The sequence below is a fragment of the Saccopteryx bilineata genome, chromosome 11, assembly GCF_036850765.1.
Source record: "Saccopteryx bilineata isolate mSacBil1 chromosome 11, mSacBil1_pri_phased_curated, whole genome shotgun sequence".
NCBI lineage: Eukaryota > Metazoa > Chordata > Mammalia > Chiroptera > Emballonuridae > Saccopteryx > Saccopteryx bilineata.
The window spans coordinates 21,047,809-21,068,466 of record NC_089500.1 but is presented as its reverse complement, the minus strand read 5'-3'; the positions used below and the strand labels follow the sequence as shown (position 1 = coordinate 21,068,466).

The 20,658-nt window shown below is 53.2% G+C and overlaps 1 protein-coding gene across 1 annotated transcript in view; it reads right to left on the bottom strand.

The window, feature by feature from the left end:
* Positions 1–19,719, bottom strand: part of SMAD7 (SMAD family member 7) — a 30,829-nt gene extending 11,110 nt beyond the window's left edge. Inside the window, exons 1-3 of the mRNA XM_066246715.1 lie at positions 17,494–19,719; positions 16,156–16,209; positions 10,483–10,557 (exon numbers count right to left, since the gene is read on the bottom strand). Coding sequence (XP_066102812.1) covers positions 10,483–10,557; positions 16,156–16,209; positions 17,494–18,106 — 742 coding nt within the window. The 5' untranslated portion in view covers positions 18,107–19,719. The remainder of the gene's footprint in view (positions 1–10,482; positions 10,558–16,155; positions 16,210–17,493) is intronic.
* Between the last annotated feature and the right edge of the window lie 939 nt (positions 19,720–20,658).

Here is a 20,658-nt window from a genome sequence, read left to right as displayed (position 1 = left end):
CCAAGGAAACATCTCTCAGTGGGGTTTTAATTGCGACCCCTCTGTGTTGAAGGTGAGGCCCGAGTTTTCAGAACCTCCCCTGTGCACCCAGATCACAACTTTCCCTCTGGGTTACTGATTAATGAGGGGGAGGGCCCTGCTGGCTGAGGGGCAGCCTGGGCTGGCAGGTTCCCCAAGAGCTTTCTGAGCAGAGCGGTTCTGGCCTCTCTCGGCCTCATGGGGAAGGAGACCCCTGCACCTTCGTTAGGTGACTGGAAGCAGTGGAAGGACGGGGACAGCAACGGCAGAGAAAGGTGTCTGCTGAGAGCAAAGTCGTATTATCTTGGCGTTTTTGTTCCGGTAGAGCGGCCATCCCAAGTTAAAAGCAAAAAGGAAACACAGAAGTGAGCAAACACAAGAGCCACCAACAGTCCCTGGCCTGGTTATCTGAGCTGTCTGCTATCTGAAGGGCAGAAACTCCCCGCTCTGCATGATGAGGTTGGAGGCGAGGTCAGCTCTGCCATCTCTGCCCTGCGTCCAACCGCAGGCCCAAACAGCTCCCCCAGCCAGAGGCGGCCAGTGAGGCTCCAGAGGAACAAGATGAAGCCAGTCAACTCCTCGACCGAACAGAGCCATCAGCTGGCCTCCAGAAATGGACAGGGGCAGGGTGAGCATGAAAATGAAACACCTTGGTAATTGAGTATTAGATGACTTCACGCACACCCTGCTGAAGGCTGGCCAGGGCCTCACACCCGGGCTGGGACCTCAGACATGGGCCTGACCATCAGATTTCAAATTAGAAAGCACAGGTGCATCCTCAGATGCTCTTCATGAGAATCCAGGCAAGTTCCACCTCCCTTGTGACTGTCAAGACATTAAACACTTCCTATCCCCTTCCAGGTGGGCCATCGGTCCCTGGGTGTCGTCCCATGGAAGAGCCCGTGCTTGGCTGGTCACGGGGTACTGCCCGGGTCTGGGTTATTAGTGTGCCTCCTGCTGTTATCTCACAATCAACAAGCGCACATGTGTACTTGTGTGTGTGTTGGGGGGGGGGCACGCCTAGAACCAGAACTGGAGGAGAGAGACCTCTGTTTATCCACAGCTTTATCAACTCAACAGACCACACAACCAAGGCAGAGGCCGAACCCGAGGACAGAAGCACTCTTCCTCCTCTGCATGCTCAGTCACCCCTGGGACCTGGCTCCTTCTGATCTGGAGCAACTGCCTGAGAGGCAGTCCCCGGCCAGACTCAGAGAGAGCAGCTCCTGTTCTGAAGCCTTCCGCGTCACTCACCTGACAGCACCCTCAGACTAACCACTGCATCTGCTGCCCTTCGTTCTGTCAGGGCCCAAGAACTACAGCCTCCACGCCTCACAGGGCCTGGCACAGAGCAGGTGCTCAGTAAGAAACTGCTAACTGAATCAACCACAGAGACACTCTGGCTTCACCCAAAGCAGCTGGCCCGCCCAGCTTTACACCTGGTAGAGCGAAACACATGTGAACCCGACCTGGGAGGGGGCAGTGCCTTCCAGGAAGGGGTCAGCCAGAAAGGCTTGGGCCTTGTCCTGGGCTCCCTATGGAGGTGGTAAGAGAGAAGCCCCTGTCCTCAGTGACTTCCCAGACAGCTGCGGGGAATCCTGAAAGGTGTTTCCAAGCCAGGCGCCGGCCCGGCAACCTCTGTGGGCTCACCACCTGCCCACAGCATTCTGCCTTGGCGTCCTGCTCTGTTTGGACAAGTTACCCTCACCAAGTGTTCAACAACGCTTTTACACACCCCAGGGCTCTTGTAGTGTTATGAAAACAAAACACAGCACGCTAAGGAATAAAGCTGGGGGGGAGGGAAGGAGTGGGGAGCTAGCAAGCCACACACTCGGTTTTCTTTCTGGTCTCCATCCTAAAGATGGCCCCTTGGCAGCACAGGTCGGAGCAGGGTCCCATGTCATTAGAACTTGACATAATCAAAGAGGAGACTTAGGAACCCAGAAATGGGTATCACACCACCACGGGGTTGTGGTGCGTTTTCTTTCTGGGGGAAGCCCTTGAGTGGCAGGTGGACCACAATCACCCTCCTCCCAGGGCAGAGCACAGCTAACTGGGCTCAGCTACGAGGGACACTCGGATGCCTGTTCCCTATCGGCTCCTCACTAGTGCCCTAGAAAGGGTCTCCGAAATTAAGGAACTGAGGGTGGTGCAGGGCGGGGAGTGGTGTTTCAGAGATTTCAAAATAAAAGCAGCCCTGAGCTCCAACCTGCCAAATGCCAGGCACCTCCGTGAGACCAAGGGACGCTGGGGTGAAAAGACAGAGGGCTTGAGTCAATTCCCACCTACTCCCCACCAAAACAAAAGACACGCGAGAGACACACAGCTACACACACACACACACACACACACACACACACCCCTTTATATATATAAATATATTTTTTATTTTTTTCTGTGAGTTAAAACTGAGCTAATGACACTGGGTGGGGCTCAGTGCAGAGCACGGCACAGCCAAACCAAAACTCACTCCCAGCCAAGAGCTGCTTGGCCCCACCATTTGGGGAAGGAAGCTGAAAAAGTCATGAAAGATTCTTTAGTAAACCGGGAAATAAGGCTGCAGTTAACATTTCAACTGAAGGTGACCCTTTTGGTAAAATATTTTTTTAAATAATAAAAATAACATAAAGTTCTCAAACAACCTCTTTCTTAAAGAAAATGGCCTAAAAGTCCTCGTGGGAGTGGAAGGGAAGAAGGGGGGAAAGCAAACAAAACAGGGCTGGTCCCCTCTCAGCCGCTACCTTTCACGAACGGCTCTTTTCTGGAGTTCTTCTCATAAAAGGAATGATGCAATTTCCTGCCTTGTCCCAATATTTCCTGTTCGCTTACAAGGTGAAAGTTATCACCCTGTCTTAAACCCATGCCCTAAACTCTATAGAAAGTTCCTTTCTCCATCCAGTGCCCCATCCCTCTCACAAAATCTTCCCGTCTTAAGTAAGAGTATAAACACTATCATTTTCTACACCTTGAAAGAGTTGGCTGAATAAAAAGCCTTGTCCAGCCCTGGCTGGACAGCTTGGTTGGTTATGAGTACCGTCCTGATACACAAAGGTTGCTGGTTCGATCCCTGTTCAGGGAACATAAACAAACAAATGTTCCTATCTCTTTCTCCCTAAAATCAATCAATAAATTAAAACAAAACAAAAAAAACCCCACCCATCTGTTCTCTCTATGGCAGATACTGAGTTTGTCATTGCAGCTTCCCCAGACATTGGGCCAGGGCCCAGATCTCTGTGGGAAGAAGTGGAGGGGTGGAGAGACTGGGGCAGCTGAGCCCCCCAAATGAGCCACTGTGTTTTGGTGGAGTTGCCACAACCAAGCGAACGTTGCCTTCTTGGTGTGTTAGCCACTAAATTCAGAACTGAGCCTCAGCAGTTAATAATATCTTCCTGCTGAAAATAGCCCAGAGAGGAAGCCTCTCTGTGACAGTAGGCAGGCGGCCAGGCTCCGGGCCAGCCATTCAATACGGAGCGAGAAAGATGGTAGGGCCCGTGGTGACCTCTCAGTGGCCGCGCGGTACAGTATCCTCTCACAGGGCTCCCACAAAGGGAGAGCTCCCGGGCACGGCACCGCCACCTCTGCAGCGCGAGGAACCGAGGCCAGGATGTCACACTGACCGGGGGCTCCAGCAGCAGAGCCAGAGCAGGGGTCTTGATCGCCCCGCGGAAGGTCGGGAGGACCCCAGGCTTTGGGAGACAGCCCTGCGTGGCACTGGTGAGGAACTCCCCTGCAGAAAGGTCAGGCTTGGGTAAACACACCATGGGGAACTTTCTGGCCTGCTTCTTCTGGTCCATCGGGTCGGAGAGCTGGGCTTCTCCATGTGCCCCAACCCCAGGAGACCTCAGAGGTGCTTGGGAAACAAGTGTCTATCACCAGCAGATCTCAGGCACCTAACAGAAGTCTCTCCATTTTTATTCTCCAGGTTCACTGCTTTTGATTGAGTATCCAAATTATCTGCCCATATTTTAAAAGCTACCACAAGTCACTACTTTTTAAAAGTGTGGTAAAATTGCCTAACCTCTGATGGCACAGTGGATAAAGCGATGACCTGAAATGCTGAGGTCGCCTGTTTGAATCCCTAGGCTTACCCAGTCAAGGCACAGACGAGAAGCAACTACTATATATATGAGCTGATGCTTCCCGCTCCTCCCCTCTCCTTCTCTCTCCTCTAAAATCTTTAAAAGTATAATAAAATTACCCATAACATAAAATTTACCATTAGCGACACTGAGTGCATTCACAGAACTGTGTAACCATCACCTCTCTAGTCCCAGAACATTTTTATCATCCCGAGAGGAAACCCGGTCCCATGAGTCACTTTTACAATGGCATTCACAACAGCAAAGGCAACTGAAGGCACAGTTAATACACCTTGTCAAGTTCCTACAATCAAGCAAAAAAATCTTATTTAAGAGGCTCAAAAAGCAATATTCCTTCCTAGCAGCAGAGGCAGTAGTTCCCCCTTATCCACGAGTATACTGTTCCAAGACCCACCGTGGATACCTGAAACCATGGACACTACCCCAAGCCCCATATATACAATGGTTCCTCCTATAAAAAATGCCTGTGATAAAGTTTCATTTGCAAATTAGGCACAGGAGAAGATTAAATGCCTGTGATAAAGTTTCATTTGCAAATTAGGCACAGGAGGAGATTAAAAACAATAACAATAGGTTTAATAAAAGTTCTGTTGAATGTGGTGTCTCTTGAACTATCTTGCATTGCACTCACCCCATTCTTGGAATGAATGTGAGATAATAAAATGCCTTGCAAGTTGAGAACTTTCACCTCACTTAAAGGAATCGCTTAGTGTCTCTCTGGCATATCCAAAGCACCAGCACTCAGGGGCATTAGGAAGTAAAATAAGGGTCACTTGAATGAAATAAGCACTGTGAGACCACAACACTAAGAGGGTTACTACGGAGCATCTATAACATGGAGACCCTGGATGAAGGTCTGACTCACGTCCCCAGTGGGACGGAGTGGGATGGTGACAGATTCCATCACACTACTCAGAAGGAAGGGTGCGTAATTTAAAACTTATGAATCGTTTATTCCTGATACTTTCTATTTAATATTCCCAGACCATGGTTGGCTGAGGGTAACCGAAACTGCGGAGAGTGAAACCGCGGATAAGGGGATAGGCTACTGTATAGGAATCACAGAACACCTGCAAGGCCATCAAGAGAAGCCGCTAAAGAAACGCGGTGCAGGAACACAGATCCCTTCACTCCTTCACCCAGGGTTCCCCACCTGTCTGCACACTGCAATCACCTGGGGAGCTTCAGAAACTACTGACTGTGATTCGGAAGATCCCTGGGATTTTCACATGCAGGTAAACCTGGGACCATTGCCCTGAGCCTTGTTTCTCCCACCAGGTGAAGACACCTGCTTGAGTGTGTCTTAACAGTTGGTAGCCTGGCAACCACAGCACACTGCACGAGCAATATTCTGCCACAGAAACAATAAAGATGCAGAGGAAGCCAGACTTGATCGTGAATCCTTTGGCATTTCCTCCCTTTTCACTGCCCACTGGCTTGGAGCTTGTCACAGAGGTCCCGTAGGTCTTGAAGCATAACCCAGTTACAGCCAGGCCCTCCTAAGAAAAGGTCCAAGATGCCGGTGGGGGGCAGGGGGGGGGGGGCATTGGAGGCGTTAGTGTGCTAGACTAAAGCCAAAAGCTACACCAGGACCTAGCCCTCACCTGACCCCCTCCGCCTTCATTGGTCGCCCTGTTCTGCCTCAGTGACAGGAAGCATAAGGCAGCAGCCAACCCATCTAGTCTGGCAGGCAGAGCAGCCCAAATCTGCCCCAGACTGTGAATGCTGTCGCCTCAATTTAACCCCTGCCTGCCTGCCTGCCTCATACTTCCCAAGGTAGTGGGGTTTTATCAATGAGCCCTTCCCCAGAGGAGAGTGCCTGACCGTGAGCACTGCAGAGGAGACAGCCGGCGGCCTGAGCTGCTGTCCAGGACTGATCTTCACTGGGAGCAGGTGTGCACCAGGTGAGCTGGCCTTGGACCTGAGTCATTATGCTGGCATTTAGCGAAATATGGGCTGGGTCCCTAGAGATCTAGACAGTCACTTCTCACAGTGGCCTGGGGAGTAGGGGAGTGAGTAGGTAAGGGTCACATGTGCTGGTCTACCTGACTCATCCTTCACAGTCCATGTTTTTGGCCACTCGGATGAGCACAATCCACCCCACCCCCAAATGGCATTAGAGTGTCCAGTGAAACCACAAGCTTTGTTCCCAGGCAAGAGAAGGGGACACTAAACACAGCAATAGGCGGCCAGGCCCAGGTTCCCCATTTGCCATCACCATCCCAAGCCGACAATAAATAATAGTTTACATGTAGCCGAATGACTTTCCTTAAAAACAGGATGGGGCGATCTTTCCTAAGCTACTTGATTTAAGCCCAAGCTGACTGTGGCCTGAGCCAGGACCAAACTTCCGTATTCTCTAGTTATTTTCTGAAGACTCCTCTCTGAGGCCAGCACAGATGGCAGCAGGGACCATAGAGCAGGCCAGAACCTTTCTGGAGTGGCTGCTGAGCTAAGGACGCTTCCATCACCGAGAGGAAACTCTACAAGGATCTTAAGACCTAGCAAAGGAGTTGGCCTCCCTTGGGATGGTGGGGCAGTGCTTCTCCAATAAGCACGACTTTGCACAGCCTAGAGTCGGGGTTCCCTCAAGATACCTAAGTACTATGTCTCCACTGCTTCCCACCTCCCTCCTTGTAATCCACCTTGGCGCTTCTTTTGAAGTTTAAATAACTACAAGTGGTTGCAGGCCTCTACTCCTTGCCCTAACCAAGGAGGTCTGTATGGGTGAAGTCAGCCAGCTCCAGGCATTAATATATAAAGGAGGGGGCTGGAGGATGGGTGAATAACCTAGAACTTGCAACTGAGTCAGTCTTTCTTTTAAATTGCCCAAGCCAGGACGGCAGGCAAGCTAGATGAAAGCCCCCCTCCCCCTTAAACTGCAGATGGAGGTTGCAAAGACGACAGCTTCTAACACATGCTTTTAATTATCAGTGACAGAGTGAAAGCTCTGGGGGCAAAGCCCCTCCATGTCAGTCCTCTCCGAGGTGGGTCTTCCTAGGCCAGCAGCAAGGGCTGGAGTTCCAGAGTCTGTGCCTTTCAAATGACACCATACTCAGGCTGACAAGTCACAATTCAAAACCAATCCACACACACTCCCCTGATTCCAAAGAGTGTATCCTGATGGAGAAGCTGCACCGAACTCATGTGAGAGGGGCCCCGGCCTACCCCAGAGCCCGCCTGCAGGCATCTGTCTGCTCATGCGTCTGTGCACGGGACCATCTATCTGTCATCTGCAGCATGCATGCGCACACGCGCGCGCACACACACACACACACACACACACACGACCATGCACAGAGCAATCCATCTGTCTCGGAGAGCCGGCTGTCAGAAATGAAAGTACAATCTCCTGGAACCGAGTCACAGCCTTCTAAAAATGTGCCGTTTTCCCAGACCGGGGGAACGTGCAGGGGTGGGGTGCGTTCCCGCAGAGTCCCGAAGGCCCGGCCTGTCACTGGCCAGCCCCGCGCTGCACGTCTGGAATTCCAACCTGCAGCCAGCGGGCCAGCGCCCAGAGCTCCCGCCGCCCACTCCCCTTCCTCTCCCCTTCCTCGCAGGAAAGGGACGGGCCAGCCTTGGAGTCACCCCGGCATTTCAGGAGGGGGCACGCCTTTGAGAGCACCCCCGCCCCCACCGCCAGGGCCCTACATTTTCACATTCGGCTGTTTTTTCTTTCCCTTCTTCCCGTGCCAAGAGAATCAAGCCCTGGCTCCCGCTGCTGACCTGCCTCCCACCCTAAACTGAGCCCCATTCATTAAGGCCGCTCTCAGCCAGGGCAGGACAGGAAGGAAAACAGCACACAGGGCCTGTGAAAGAGACACTCAGAGAGGTTATTTCAAGGCGGAGGAGGGGCAGGAAGGGGCAAGTCCTTGCGGGTGCATGCCCTGCTCCCACCTTGATGCCCACTTGCCCCCCACCCCCCAAAGCAGGCTCCCACCTCCAGACTCTGCTAACCCCTCCCCCTACCCAGCAGGGCCCCCTGCTGGGCCTTGCACCATTCAGCCACCAAAGCAGCCCCCCAATGGCCTCATCCTCTGCAAGGCGGACACACCCAGGCCACCCCTCCTTCGGAAAGATCAACTTCTTAGAGAGGAGGTTTGGGCTGTTCTCCATTTATAAAACCCTCTGCCCTGGACCTGGGCCACTACAATCATCTTTTGGGGGGCATTCTCGCTGGGTCTTCTCCACGCCCGTCGCCTCCTCTCCAGACACCCCCAAACCACTGGCACCAACCCAAAACACAGTTTCTTCAATTTCCCCCCACGGCACATTATTAATAAACTGCTCCAACTCTGAACGGAAAGAAGAAAGAGCTCAAACTTTGAAGCCTTGGGAATTAGTAAATCAAGAGCTAAAATTCAAAACAAATGCTCTTTCATGTGGAGGCCCCTCCTTTTTTCCTCTTTTTGCAGTTTTGTTCAACCACGGGATCCCTCCAGAGGCAAGCACACCCTCCTAACGGCTCCTCATTCATCTCAATAGTTGCAATTACTTTGGGGTGTGTGGGAAGGATTAAAACTGCTTTACCCCCAGTTTCTTTCTAGAACCGTAAAAGCTTTTGGAACACACAGCCCACCCATGTCAGGAGGGGCTGCAGGGGTGTACTGTTTAACGGGTCACACTACTCAGCTGTCGGGCACACGGGGAGGCACGCAGTCTGGTGGCTCAGGCTGGTGTCGTCACTTCCTCCAGCAGAGGAGACAGACAAGATGTTATCAATAAGACAAACCTCCTGAAAAGCCCCCTTTTCAAACGCTGCCACTTCCCTAGCTTATTTCATGTGGTTCAGAGGGTCTGGGCACCTCCCTGCACATTCAGAACTTCAGAAATAAAGCCATCTAACAATATCCCAAGTGTCATTTTGCCCGGACCCTTTCCTCTCCTCGGCCTTCTTTCTCTCAGGAACTCTGTCAGCCTTAGAAAGCGGAGAAGATGCAGTCCCCATGGGGCTGCAGGCCCGCCCTCCAGGTCGCACTGGTTCACTCCCCAAGCCCCCTCCCCTCTCTGGGTCCCCCTCTTTTTCCTGCTCAGTTCTCATTAGGAGCTTTGAGTCAACAATACCCTCAGTCTCAGATAACACTCAGAGTATATACTGCACAGAAATAAAAACAAACAAGGTCTCCCTAAAGACATCCTCTGCAAGCTCAGTTCCTGGAGAGAAGAACCCGGGAGGGGACTGGCCAGGATGACCTAAGCCCAAGTGCTGCTTGGCCAATTAGTCACTGCACATAAGAAGGTGCACCAGTCCCCCAAGACAGCCTTACAGCTTCCATCCGAACTGCCATGATCCTACACCAGTGCCCCCAACAAAGGCAAGAGACGGCAAACGCCCAGACTCCGCTGCAATCCCCCCCCCAGGTTACTTGCTTCAGCTAGTTCTTAGAAAACCCAGAGATGGCTTACTGTGGTGGGAAGACAGGTAGAAATAATGCTTTTTGAAATAAAATGGCAATGCCTCTCAGTTATATTGCTAATGAGTTCCTCCAAGTTTATCGCTCTCTTCTCATGTCCCCTCAGGGACAATAATGGTGGTGCTACCCAGTGCCCCCCTATCCAATGCCATAACCATCCGGCTCTAAGGAAAACCTTCCCTCCCGGGTAGCAGTGTTAGTGCCTACTGTCTGCAGTACCCAGCCCTTGCTGCTACAGCATCCTGCACAAAGTTGCAGAACTAGGATCTGGAGACACATCAAGGACATCTACCCTGAACACCCATTTTGCACTTGAGATCCGTCTTGACAAGTTCCCTAAAGATGGATCCATCCCACCCAACCTGAGTGGCACAGTGCATAAAGTGTCGACCTGGAACGCTGAGGTCACCGGTTTGAAACCTCCTAGGCTTGCCTGGTCAAGGCACATATGGGAGTTGATGCTTCCTGCAGCTCCCCTCCTTCTCTCTTTCTCTTTTTTTTTCCTCTCTCCCCTCTAAAATGAATAAACATCTTAAAAAAAAATAATAATAAGTTTGGATCCATCCCCTCCGAGGCACTCAATGTACAAAGGGCAAGAGCAAAAACAAGAAGTGAAACCTAAGAACTAATAATGACACCAAAGCCACCAACTAGAAGCCCCTCGAGCCAGGAGTTGCTTAACAACCACCGTGAAACAGCACAACATCGGTCCCAGGGTGGACCCCACTTCCTCATCTATGGAGCGGGCCCAGTGTCTTGATGCATCAGGGACTCCAGAATGATGAGCTGAAGGGCCCCAGGGTCACCAAGACTGCATCTAGTTTAATGCACAGAAAAGTGAAACTTCCAGGCCAGATGAGGTGACAGAAGGCCAGCCACCCCATCCTTCCCATCTCCAGTCATTTCCGGAGGTCCTGGAACTGCCAGGAAAGTCCGAGCAAGTGCCTTACCTGAGAGCCCCGCAGGGGCCAGATAATTCGTTCCCCCTGTGTCGGCGGAGGAAGGCACAGCATCTGGACAGTCCGCTGCGGGTCAGAAAAGAGGAGGCAGAAATAAACACAGAAGTAAATAAAAACACCAAGATTAATTTTTAAGCACATTCTAAACAGCATTAAAGAGAAACCACACACATCCCAATGGCTCCCTCGCAGCCACGAGGCTGATGATGAATGAATGCGCTGCTCAGGCCTCGCTGTTCATCACAGGACAGACCACAGCACCTTGTCACCCTCTGGGCTCCGGGAGACCAGTTAATCATTAGTCAAGTCAGGCTTGATCACAGACTAGCTGGAATTCCTCTTTTATTGCAAGTTCCCCACTGAGGAGGCCAGGTAGGAGTTCCCTAGGTCACAGGAGGTCCGGGCCCTGACTTTCAACCCTGGTGGCTGTCTCCTGCCATTGTTCCGGGGCCCCGCCTCCTTGCTCGCATCCAATGGCCTCTCTGCCACTCGCATGACAAGTGTCTCACCCTCATCCTTTTAAAGACAGACTCCCAGTTCTTTAAGACTTTCTCAAGATAGGCATTGGGCTAAAGGGGTGCCCCCCTCCCCTTTGTAACTGAGGTACAGTAAGTACAGGAAAGCATACACATCTCAGGTACAACTTAATAAACTGTACTCATGTATACACCTGTACAGAGCCACAACCAGATCAAGACAGAGAACATTCCCAGCAAGGCTCCCAGCCAGAGGGGAACTGTTCTACCTGCATCGAGACCTCGTCCAAACTCCCCACCTTTGGAAACCTTCCCAGAAAAGCCCGGACCTGCAAGGCGCCCTGCCCCATCTCCTAGTCCACCTTCCCAGCACTTGGGAGTTTCCTTCCGCTGTCTTTACCTTCAGACCCTGTGTGTCCTAACTTACACTATAAGCTTCTCTTCAAGTCTTTTTAACCCTCAAGTACTAGGCATAGTGACCTAAATGTTAATGAGGATAATGGCAAATCTAGGTGAGAGATAGATTCCACAACCTCCCTCCAAGCAATTAAAACAAAAAATAATGTCCACAAACTGCAACTAATTAGTCCCAGGAAATAAAAATACACAGGACCCTGTAAGCTTGTCGCACACCTGGCCAACACCAAACCTACAGAAATCCAGAAAGGGAGGCTGGTTCAGTGAGATGCTACCCAGCTCTGCAGCAAACACACCAGGCTGCACAGGGCAGATTCCAGCCCCCACCCCAGGCCACAAACAGGACATACAGGGGTGTGCATTACTAGTCCCCCCCCCCCAACCACTTGGACAATAGGAAACCAAACAGGAGCAGTGCAGAGGCCAGTAGCCCAGGGAAGCCCTTTAGTGTCCTAGCGGCGTTTTCCATTACCTGATAAAGGGAGGTGGGAACCCTACAGGCAGCCCCCAAGCAAGGTTTCTGCTGCCGGCCTCCCTCAACTCTATCTCTAATCTCTCTCCAGCAGTCTGTTTCTCCAACCTTTAGAATGCCAACTTTTCAAGAATTCTCTTAACCAGGGGTCGGGGAAGCAGAGGAGTAGCAGTAGGCAGGGAAGAGAGAAAAGACTATGTATGTATGGTCTCATTTTATCAGCGTAAAGTATAATTCCTAACAGGAATATAGTTTTACAGGACACACTTAATCAAATGGAAAACAATAGGGGAGACAGGAAATGGAGTTGCTTGTTAAATGGTGTATACCTGCACTTTCTAAACTACTTTGATGGCCTTTACCATGCTCTACAGATAGGCTGCTACTTACCCCTAAAAGGGAGACAGGCCCGTATTAAACATGATGACTTGTCCAGGGCCACTCCCCCCACCCAGCTCTGGCTGGCTGACTCCCAGGGCAAGGTGTGTTTCAAAGGAAGAGCCTGGCATCTCAGGGCAGAGCTGGGACCACATTGAGGGTGTTGGCCTGTCTCAGATCAAAGGTAAGCCAGCTCCACACTGGCAACCACAAGCGTTTTTATGAAATGGTGCTCTGCCCTTCTGCAGAGCCTTTGATCTCAGAAGGGATTTACAAACATTAATTAGGCCTCCCTACCAACCCTGTGAAGTAGTAAAGTATACCTGTTCTACCCGTACCCAGGTAAACTGAGGTGTCACCAACCAGCTCAAGGGGCCACCCGGTGAGCTAGGCCATACTCAGTTCAGCGCCAGTCCCACCGCTCTCCCTCCCCCGTAGGTAGTCCGGCTGTGGACTGAGGGCTAAGCCGTCTTCAGCATCCAGACTGGCCTCAAGCGACTGCCAGGCTTGCACAGGAAGGTCAAAGCAGCCACACCTCCTTGGCGCAGCCCCAGAAAAGATCTGCAGAAATATTGCTCTCACGTCAGGGTCTCAGCTTCTGCCTGTGTTGCCCAGGCTAGCACACACTCAGAAGCCTGAACATTACCAAGCACCCGGTAAGTGCCAGGTGCTGTAGGAGACGCATTCCACTCTCCCAGCAGCAAGGTGCAAGCCTGGGGAGCAATCAAGGAACGAGCTGGGGTCCCACTTCCCTCACCAAGAGGATGGTTCCCGAAGAGCCGGGACAGTCTTGTCAACTTAGTTCTGAGCTTCCTAAGTACCATCCAGAAAACAAAGGAGCCACCGTTCCTGTCACCACCTCTGTCACCACCACTGAACACCAAATGTCCCAGCTCTGCCCCCATCCATAGCCCTGGTCACAGAGGGACAATCAACTGCATTGGAGCCATCACATTTTTTAGGCAGGCACATCATCGGGCCTGCAGAATGAATGTAGGAATGAAGGAATCAATCAAAAACTGAGTGAATGAATGAATCACCTAACTCTTAGATCATCTGGTTATAAAGAGACCTGGAAAAGTTCAGAGTAGCCTCAGTTAGGAAGTAAAGCAGGCTAGGTCCCAGACTTCTCAGCTAGACAGAGACAGAGAGAAGGACAGATAGGGACAGACAGCCAAGAAGGGAGAGAGATGAGAAGTATCAGTTCTTTGTTGCGGCACCTTAGTTGTTCATTGATTGCTTTCTCATATGTGCCTGGACCAGGGGGCTATAGCAGACAGAGTGACCCCTTGGTTCAAGCCAGCAACCTTGGGTCCAAGCTGGTGAGCTTTGCTCAAACCAGATGAGCCTGCGCTCAAGCTGGTGACCTCGAGGTCTAGAACCTGAGTTCTCCGCATCCCAGTCCAACGCTCTATCCACTGTGCCACCACCTGATCAGGCAAGACCTAATTTCAAACACCTAGCTCTTATCCCTTGTGCCATGAGAGCAAAGAGAGGACCCTCCTGACTTCTAACTGTAACAAGGTCCAGCCACCCTGCCCCTAGGGTCAGCCACGTCTAATGCTCCCTCTCCCAGAAAATCTTGCTGGCTTGGAACTACCCAGCAGCCGGATCTACCAAGATCAGGCCCTCACAGGGGCTGCAGTGCCACGACTTGAATCACAGCAAGATGGAGCTTGGCTTTCAGTCCCGAGTTCCTCCAAAGGCTGCAGGAAAGGAACCAGCCCCCTTCGCAAGCTGGAGACTTCATAGAAAGGAATCCCTTAGTTGTGCAACTGGTTAAGATTTTAACAGCTGTCCATTATAAAAACCTATGACTAGTTCTCACCTAGTAACCCAAGACCAAAAATTTCACCTAGGGCTGAGAAACTTTTAAGAATATTAAGGGATGGATTTAAATTCCCCAACCAAATACTCTCCCTTCCCACATATAAGGTGAGGAGAAAAACTCAGGCAGCATCCCAATCTGCATATCTGACCTCATCGCCCCTGGCCATAGCAGCCAGCAAAACCAGCCCCAGACTTGGGGGGGGGGGGGGGCAGCCCCAGACCTGGCCGCCCTTCAGTGTGTCAGGGCAGTTCCTTCCTTGGGAGCTTTCACTGTTACCACCGTCCTGTCTTTATCCATTGACACCTTTTTTCATTTTTCCCCCCCTTTGTTTTATTTTAAACAAAGCATTTTGGGTGAGTAACCAGCTGTTTGAGTTTCCGATTGGCAGGTTAATCACTTCCTATTGGCTGATCTGGAGAACTTTTCTCCCCCTAGGAAAAGGCACATTCCAGTCTTTGTGGCTTCTCTGTTTACACACATTTTGCTACCTAATGTCAACACTTGCTAATGAATAAATATATCACTCCACTCACTGAAAATGAGGTCCTGGCCTGGCAGAATGACTGCTTAAATCCAGTGAACAGATTTATTCTGGTATCTTTGCAGGAAACCCAAGGGAATGTAACCATTTTCTTCTATGGTTTTAGGAAGATTCTGGGAACATTTATCCCTAGTTGTCTTTATCCCTCGAGTCAAGGTGACTGGTCTCTTTTTTAAGGGAAACCTCCCAATTTGAAGACTATGAAAGAAAAAAAACAGGACAGAAGTGGCCCTGTGGAAAACTAACCTCAGAAAAGAATTCTTGAGCCTTGAAGTAAAAAACCCAATCAAGTTATTCTTTGAGAAAACAGAGCTTGGTAATTTCAGTTAACATTTGTTATAAATACAGAGAGCTGATTATCTCCTCATTAATGACCATTTAGCTGGTGTTTTGTAAATCGAAAGCAAAATATCACATGCTTTGCAGGCCACTTATTAGACAGGCACCAGGCAAGCAGCAACGCCTTCCCGACTTGAGGGAGCGGGTGAGTCCCGGGAGGGCTGTGGGCTTCGGTTACACCGTTCATTAAAGTATTTAATTTATGACAACGCCCGGCAAAACTTTTAATTAGCGGGGGGGGGGGGGCAAAATTCATGAGGTGAAGGACTTGTAGAATTCCAAGAGCAAAATGAAGCCCAACCCTTCACTTGTCCCAGAATCTTGGCAAAAAAAATAATAATAATAACATTGTATTTTTCAGGCATCAAGTATACAGCTCAGTTGCAAAACTACAACCCCTACTTTTTTCAGCTAACGAAGCTCCCACTGTTAGAAGGGGTTCCTGGATACAGAGGCCATCCGGTTTGTCACCTAGTCTCAGTTTGCTGACCCTTTACCCCCCACACAGTGTCCGTAGGGTTAGCCCCTGCACTGCCAGCCAAAAGCTGAATGCAGACCATCTCAACAGGGCTGGTGCCAGTCTCCAATGTGCTTTTGCCCTGGCTCCATGCCATCCGGTGGCAAAGCAACAGGCAGGCAGAGCTATGCTAAAACTTTTATTGCCCCAACCTAGAATTCTGAGAAAATCCAGGAGGAGTACTGACTTGCAGGAGAGGGAACAGAGGAAACCTATAAGGGTGGTTTTGCCTTTACTTCTTAAATTTTCTAACCTTTTAGCCCAAACAAAAGTCTTCTGTGCACCTTTTTTAACTCTTCCCATCGAATTATCCATTCTTCCCACTAACTCCCTGCACTCACGAAGTCTCTGAATTTTCCCATCAACCTGTCCTATTTGGCTTCCAAGACACTTCTCTGTGGATTAAATTCCACGTATTAAAGCTGAGCCAACTTCGGTTACAGTGTATGAATACATGAAAAAAGGAACAAATTTTAAAGCATATCTAGGAAACATTTTTTAAAAAATCACATGCACACACACACATATATAATATCCAGCCACAGCAAAAACGGAAAAATCCAAACTTCAACAGAAGAACCTCCAGGCAAACCCCAGCGCCTCCCCAAGCCGGTGCCTGGACAGAAAAATCTGCATTCTAGAGGCTGTTTCTAACTTAAGAGACGAAAGATATTTTTAAAATCATCTACTCACCAGTTGGTTTGAGAAAATCCATCGGGTATCTGGAGTAAGGAGGAGGGGGAGACTCTGGAATTTAAAAAGTAAGAGAAAATAAAGGCCGAGCCATGAGAAAGCGAGATAGAAACTTATGATAACAGAGGCATTCTTTTAGCCCAACTGTTTGTCTTAGCTGTGGGGGTTGGAGGCAGGGCCGCGAGGCGGTGATTGCCTTGATATTTAGCTGTCAGATAAACAAAAGAGGCCGCCTGGCGCCAGCCGCGGCGCTCCGCTCCTCCACGTCTGCGGACGCCACCGCGGCGCTCGGCTGGCCGGGCTGGAAACCACCCGCTCGGCGTGGTTCTGCTGGGCCACGCACTTAACAGTTCCCAGGGCGGGGGCGGGGGGCGACAAAGACACCCCTCCCGGACATCAGACCCCACTCCCCCCCCCCAGCGCAATTCATCTTCTCCCCCCCAAGTCGCTCTGGTGGGCACCCGTGCAGTGAAGGTGAACACCCGGCTCCCTTTTCCCAGCCCACCCGAAATTCGCGCCCCAAGTGCACTGGTGATCCTAGGAGGATATGTTGGCGCCCCGGGTGCACCCTTCCCCCGCCTTACTTATAGACGCAGAGAATCTGGAAGCAATGGAGGAGGATCGGATAAAAAGGAGGCTGGGGTCTCAGCTCAGGCCCCAGGGCAGTAAGGGGAGGACCCGAGGGCAGACCACCACCCCTATGGTTAATTCTGTGCTTCCTTGTACAGGAAGAAAGTAGGGGACACTCAACTTCTCCTGACTCCTTGTTCTTTATAACTCCAGGTTGGCAGAGTTGAGAGTAAATACCCAGTTCGGCTTTCCATCTTAAACCTCTTTGCCCCCAAATCCCCAAAGTTTGTGCCGGGCCACAACTCGACTCATTTATTAAAGGAGCAAACACTTCCCAGCCTTTGCAAACTCGCTTCTCCCAGCCTTCCTTGGCGGGCTTGGACCATATCCAACTCGGCCACACACCTCAACGCCTTTCCGGGTGCGGGGGAGGCGTGACCCCTACTTCTCTCTGCACCCCCTGGTTGATCCGGAAATGAGAACCTCTAATTTTTAACGGCATTTCTGCAGACTGTGCATAAACAGGGTCCATAGCCCTCACTAGGGCAACAGAGGAGAAAAAATTGGAAGGGAACCCCCAGGGAATGCCCTTCTAGCTTTTCCTTGTCCCTTCTTTACTTTTGTCCCCAAGTCTCCTCCCAGGAAGGGTTGTACACTCCTCTCCAGAGAGGTGACTGCACAGACGCAGCCCACGAGGGGTTTTTCGTGAGTGTCAGAGGGTGAGAAGAGAGGAGGAGAAGGGAGGGTGGGCGCAGCACAATTTCTTACCTAGTTCGCAGAGTCGGCTAAGGTGATGGGGGTTGCAGCACACCAGCTCGGGGTTGATCTTCCCGTAAGATTCACAGCAACACAGCCTCTTGACTTCCGAGGAATGCCTGAGATCCGGCCACCTGAACACTTTGCACAGCAGGAGGGGGAGCGAGTAGGACGAGGGTTGTTGGGCGGGCTGCGAGCCGGCGGGAGCCCCCAGGCCCAGCCTGCAGTCCAGGCGGCCGGGCAGCAAGAGGCACGCGGTGCGCGTACCGCCGCGGGACTCCACGGCCTGGAGCAGCAGCTCCAGCTGCCGTTCCTTCAGTTTCTTGAGCACCGAGTGTGTGAGCGCCTTCAGATCCGCCTCGGCGCCCCCGGCCGCACCGGTGCCCGCGGCTGGGGGGTGGGGATGGTGACCTTTGGCACCTCGGACCGCCTTGCCCAGGCAGCAGCCAGCCCTGCCTGCGCCGCCGCCACCACCAGCCCCATGTGCCCGGCCGTCCGTCGTCCCTTCTCCCCGCAGCTCGCCTCCTCCTCCGCCTCCCCCCGCGCCCTCCTCCTCGTCCTCGCCGCCGGGCGCACGGCTCCTCCAAAGACGCCGGACAAGCGCAGATCGTTTGGTCCTGAACATGCGGGGCGAGGAGGCGAGGAGAAAAGTCGTTTGCCGGCTAAGGAGCGAACATGACCTCCGCACACCATGAAGAAGTCGGGCGCCGAGTTGTGGCAACAGGCGCAAGCGACAACAGCAGCAGCAGGGGCCCGGGCAAGAGCGGCGGCGGCCCGAGGGGCGCTCCGTGGCATGCGCCAGTCTCCCGGAGGCCGGAGCGCGCGCGGGGGCCCGGAGGCGCCCGCCGGGGCTCGGGGGCCTGCGCTCCGGCTGCCCCACCCCGCGCGGCCCGCGCCGTGCGCGTCTCTCGGGCCCCGGCGCACCCCGGAGGAACGCGGCTGCCGCTTCTCTGGGGTCGGCGAAGCCTGCCCCGGTCGGCGCCTCCCCAAAAAGAGGCCCCCCCGCAGCGGCTCCCGAGTGTCGGGCTCGCCAGCCTCGGCTTCCTACATGGAAGATTCGCGGGGGCAAAAAACGAAAGGCGTTCGGCTGAGCTGCTGGAGGGAGGAAAAAGCCTCTTTCCCCCTTGCTAAGCAACTTAATTTGGGGGTGGGGAGAAGCAGGCAATTAAAAAAAAAAAAGCAGGCACGCGATTTATTTTTTTCCTCTATATCCTTAGTAACCGGATCTCCTCAAATTCCGTGCACACGAAGACTCGGGGGAGGGGGGCCGAGTGGACTTCGCCCCGCATGAGATGTCTGGTGAAATAAGAAGGCTCTCTCAAAATCTAAGAACCAAATATGCAAAGCCCGGAACTGGGGTTTAAAAAAAAAAAGAAAATGTTTACAAAGTAGAACAAGACGTTTAAGGGGTGGAAAAAACGTATCCACGAGTTACAGCCCCCTTTTTCCCTTGCAGATCCCCGCTGGTCTTCCTCTCCTTTTCTTCTGCCAAGAGAAAAAATCGTGTATATATATATACATGTATATATATATATATAATTTTTTTTTTTAATCCACAGAGAGCTTTGGCTAGGCTGCTTCAATCCTCTGCATCTGGGTGTTTCAGAGAAGTCTCTGATCTTTCTTCTTTAGCTCCCAGGGTCTCCGGTCTTCTGCCGAGACTTCCTTGGGGCTGGCGGGGGCGCAGGGGCAGAGATGCTGCGGCAGCGACTGCGCCCGGCGGGGCTGACAGCGCGGGGGAGGGCGGCGCGGCGGCAGCGACGGCGGCGGGCCCCTGGCGGGTCGGGCGCTCTCGTCCTCCCGGGCGCAAGGTCCTGGCTATTGCAGGGGCCACCGGCGCCCCCTCCCCAGACCGCAGCTGGCAGCCAGGCTCTCCGTAAGGGCTGCTCGCCTCGACCCGGCTGCGCCAGCAGGAGGCTCCGGTGTCCTCACGCCGCCTCCTCCTCCGAGACTCTCCCCGTCGCGCCCGGGAGCCTCCTTGTCCCCCGTCCGCCCTCTCCTGGCGCTCTGGTCCTTCTGCCGCCGCCGGGGGCTCGGCGCGCCGCACTCAGAGGCTCCGGGGCCGGGCTCTCGGCAGCTCGGCGCCGGCGGGCTGGCTCTGTCTGGGGCAGCTCTCTCCGGCGCGGCAGGCGTACCGAGCACGGCGCCCGGTTGGCTCGGCTGGCGCGGCTCGGGGATAGGATCCTCTGTGTGCCGAGCTAGCGAGCGAGTGTGCCCTGGGCTCGTTGCCTCCCGCAAGGCCTCCCGCCCCCGCCCCCTTCCCTCCCTCCCCCGCCCCCAGCGGCCGCCGCTGCCGCCTCCGCCCCCCCTACTTCCCCCCCTCCCCCCCCCCGCCGCGGGCCCTCTGCTCTGCTGGTTCCACTGCGCAGTGGCGCGCCCGGCTCCGGCCTTGTCACGTGGCCGTCTAGACACCCTGTCGCTTTAAAAAAAAAAGCGATTGTGTTTCGCAAACAACAGATCGGGTTTCTAAAAGCTATTTCTCCCCCCACCCCCGGCCACCGCCACCCGTCCCGGGTTTGCAGGGGTGGGGGGAACCATGGAAGGGGGAGCGAATAAAGGTGGGGAGTAAAGAAGCTCCCCAAATCGACTGAAACCAGGTCAGATCAGAGGAGAAATGGGAAGCCCCGAGAGCACCCAGCGGGCTTCGCTGGGGAGTTTTGGAGCGGAACGAGCCGGTCGGTGTCCCGATTTAGTCCCAGCCGGTGGAGCTCCGCAGTGGCTGTCCCGCGCGTTCGCCCTAGCGCTTCATTCATTCGTTTTGTTTTAAAGGCCCTGGCGGCAGATCCCTTGGCCGCGCGGGAGGAAAGGGGAGGAGAGCCCTGTCTCCGTTTAAAAGACATTTACACTGGACTGGACCGAAGCCCTGGGAGGTGTGGGCTGGAGGGAACAGCCGGGCCGCTGAGGGCGGGGAGGCGACGCGAATGTGACCTCAGCGGCGGCCGCGCGCTCCCTCCCGCCCTCTCCCGCTCCGGGCTCGGGTTTCTAGGACTGCTTGGAGAAGTGTGTCTTGTGCACAGCTCTGGAATGCATTTGGCCGGTTGACGAGCTGCGAGGGGCAGCATCCAGGCGGGAGAAGGGGGAGTGGCGGGGGTGGGGGGGTTCGCCCGCCCGCCGGGGGCAGGTTTCCTCTGGAACCCGGAAGACCTCGGCCACCCCTCCTCCCAGCGCTGGAAGGTT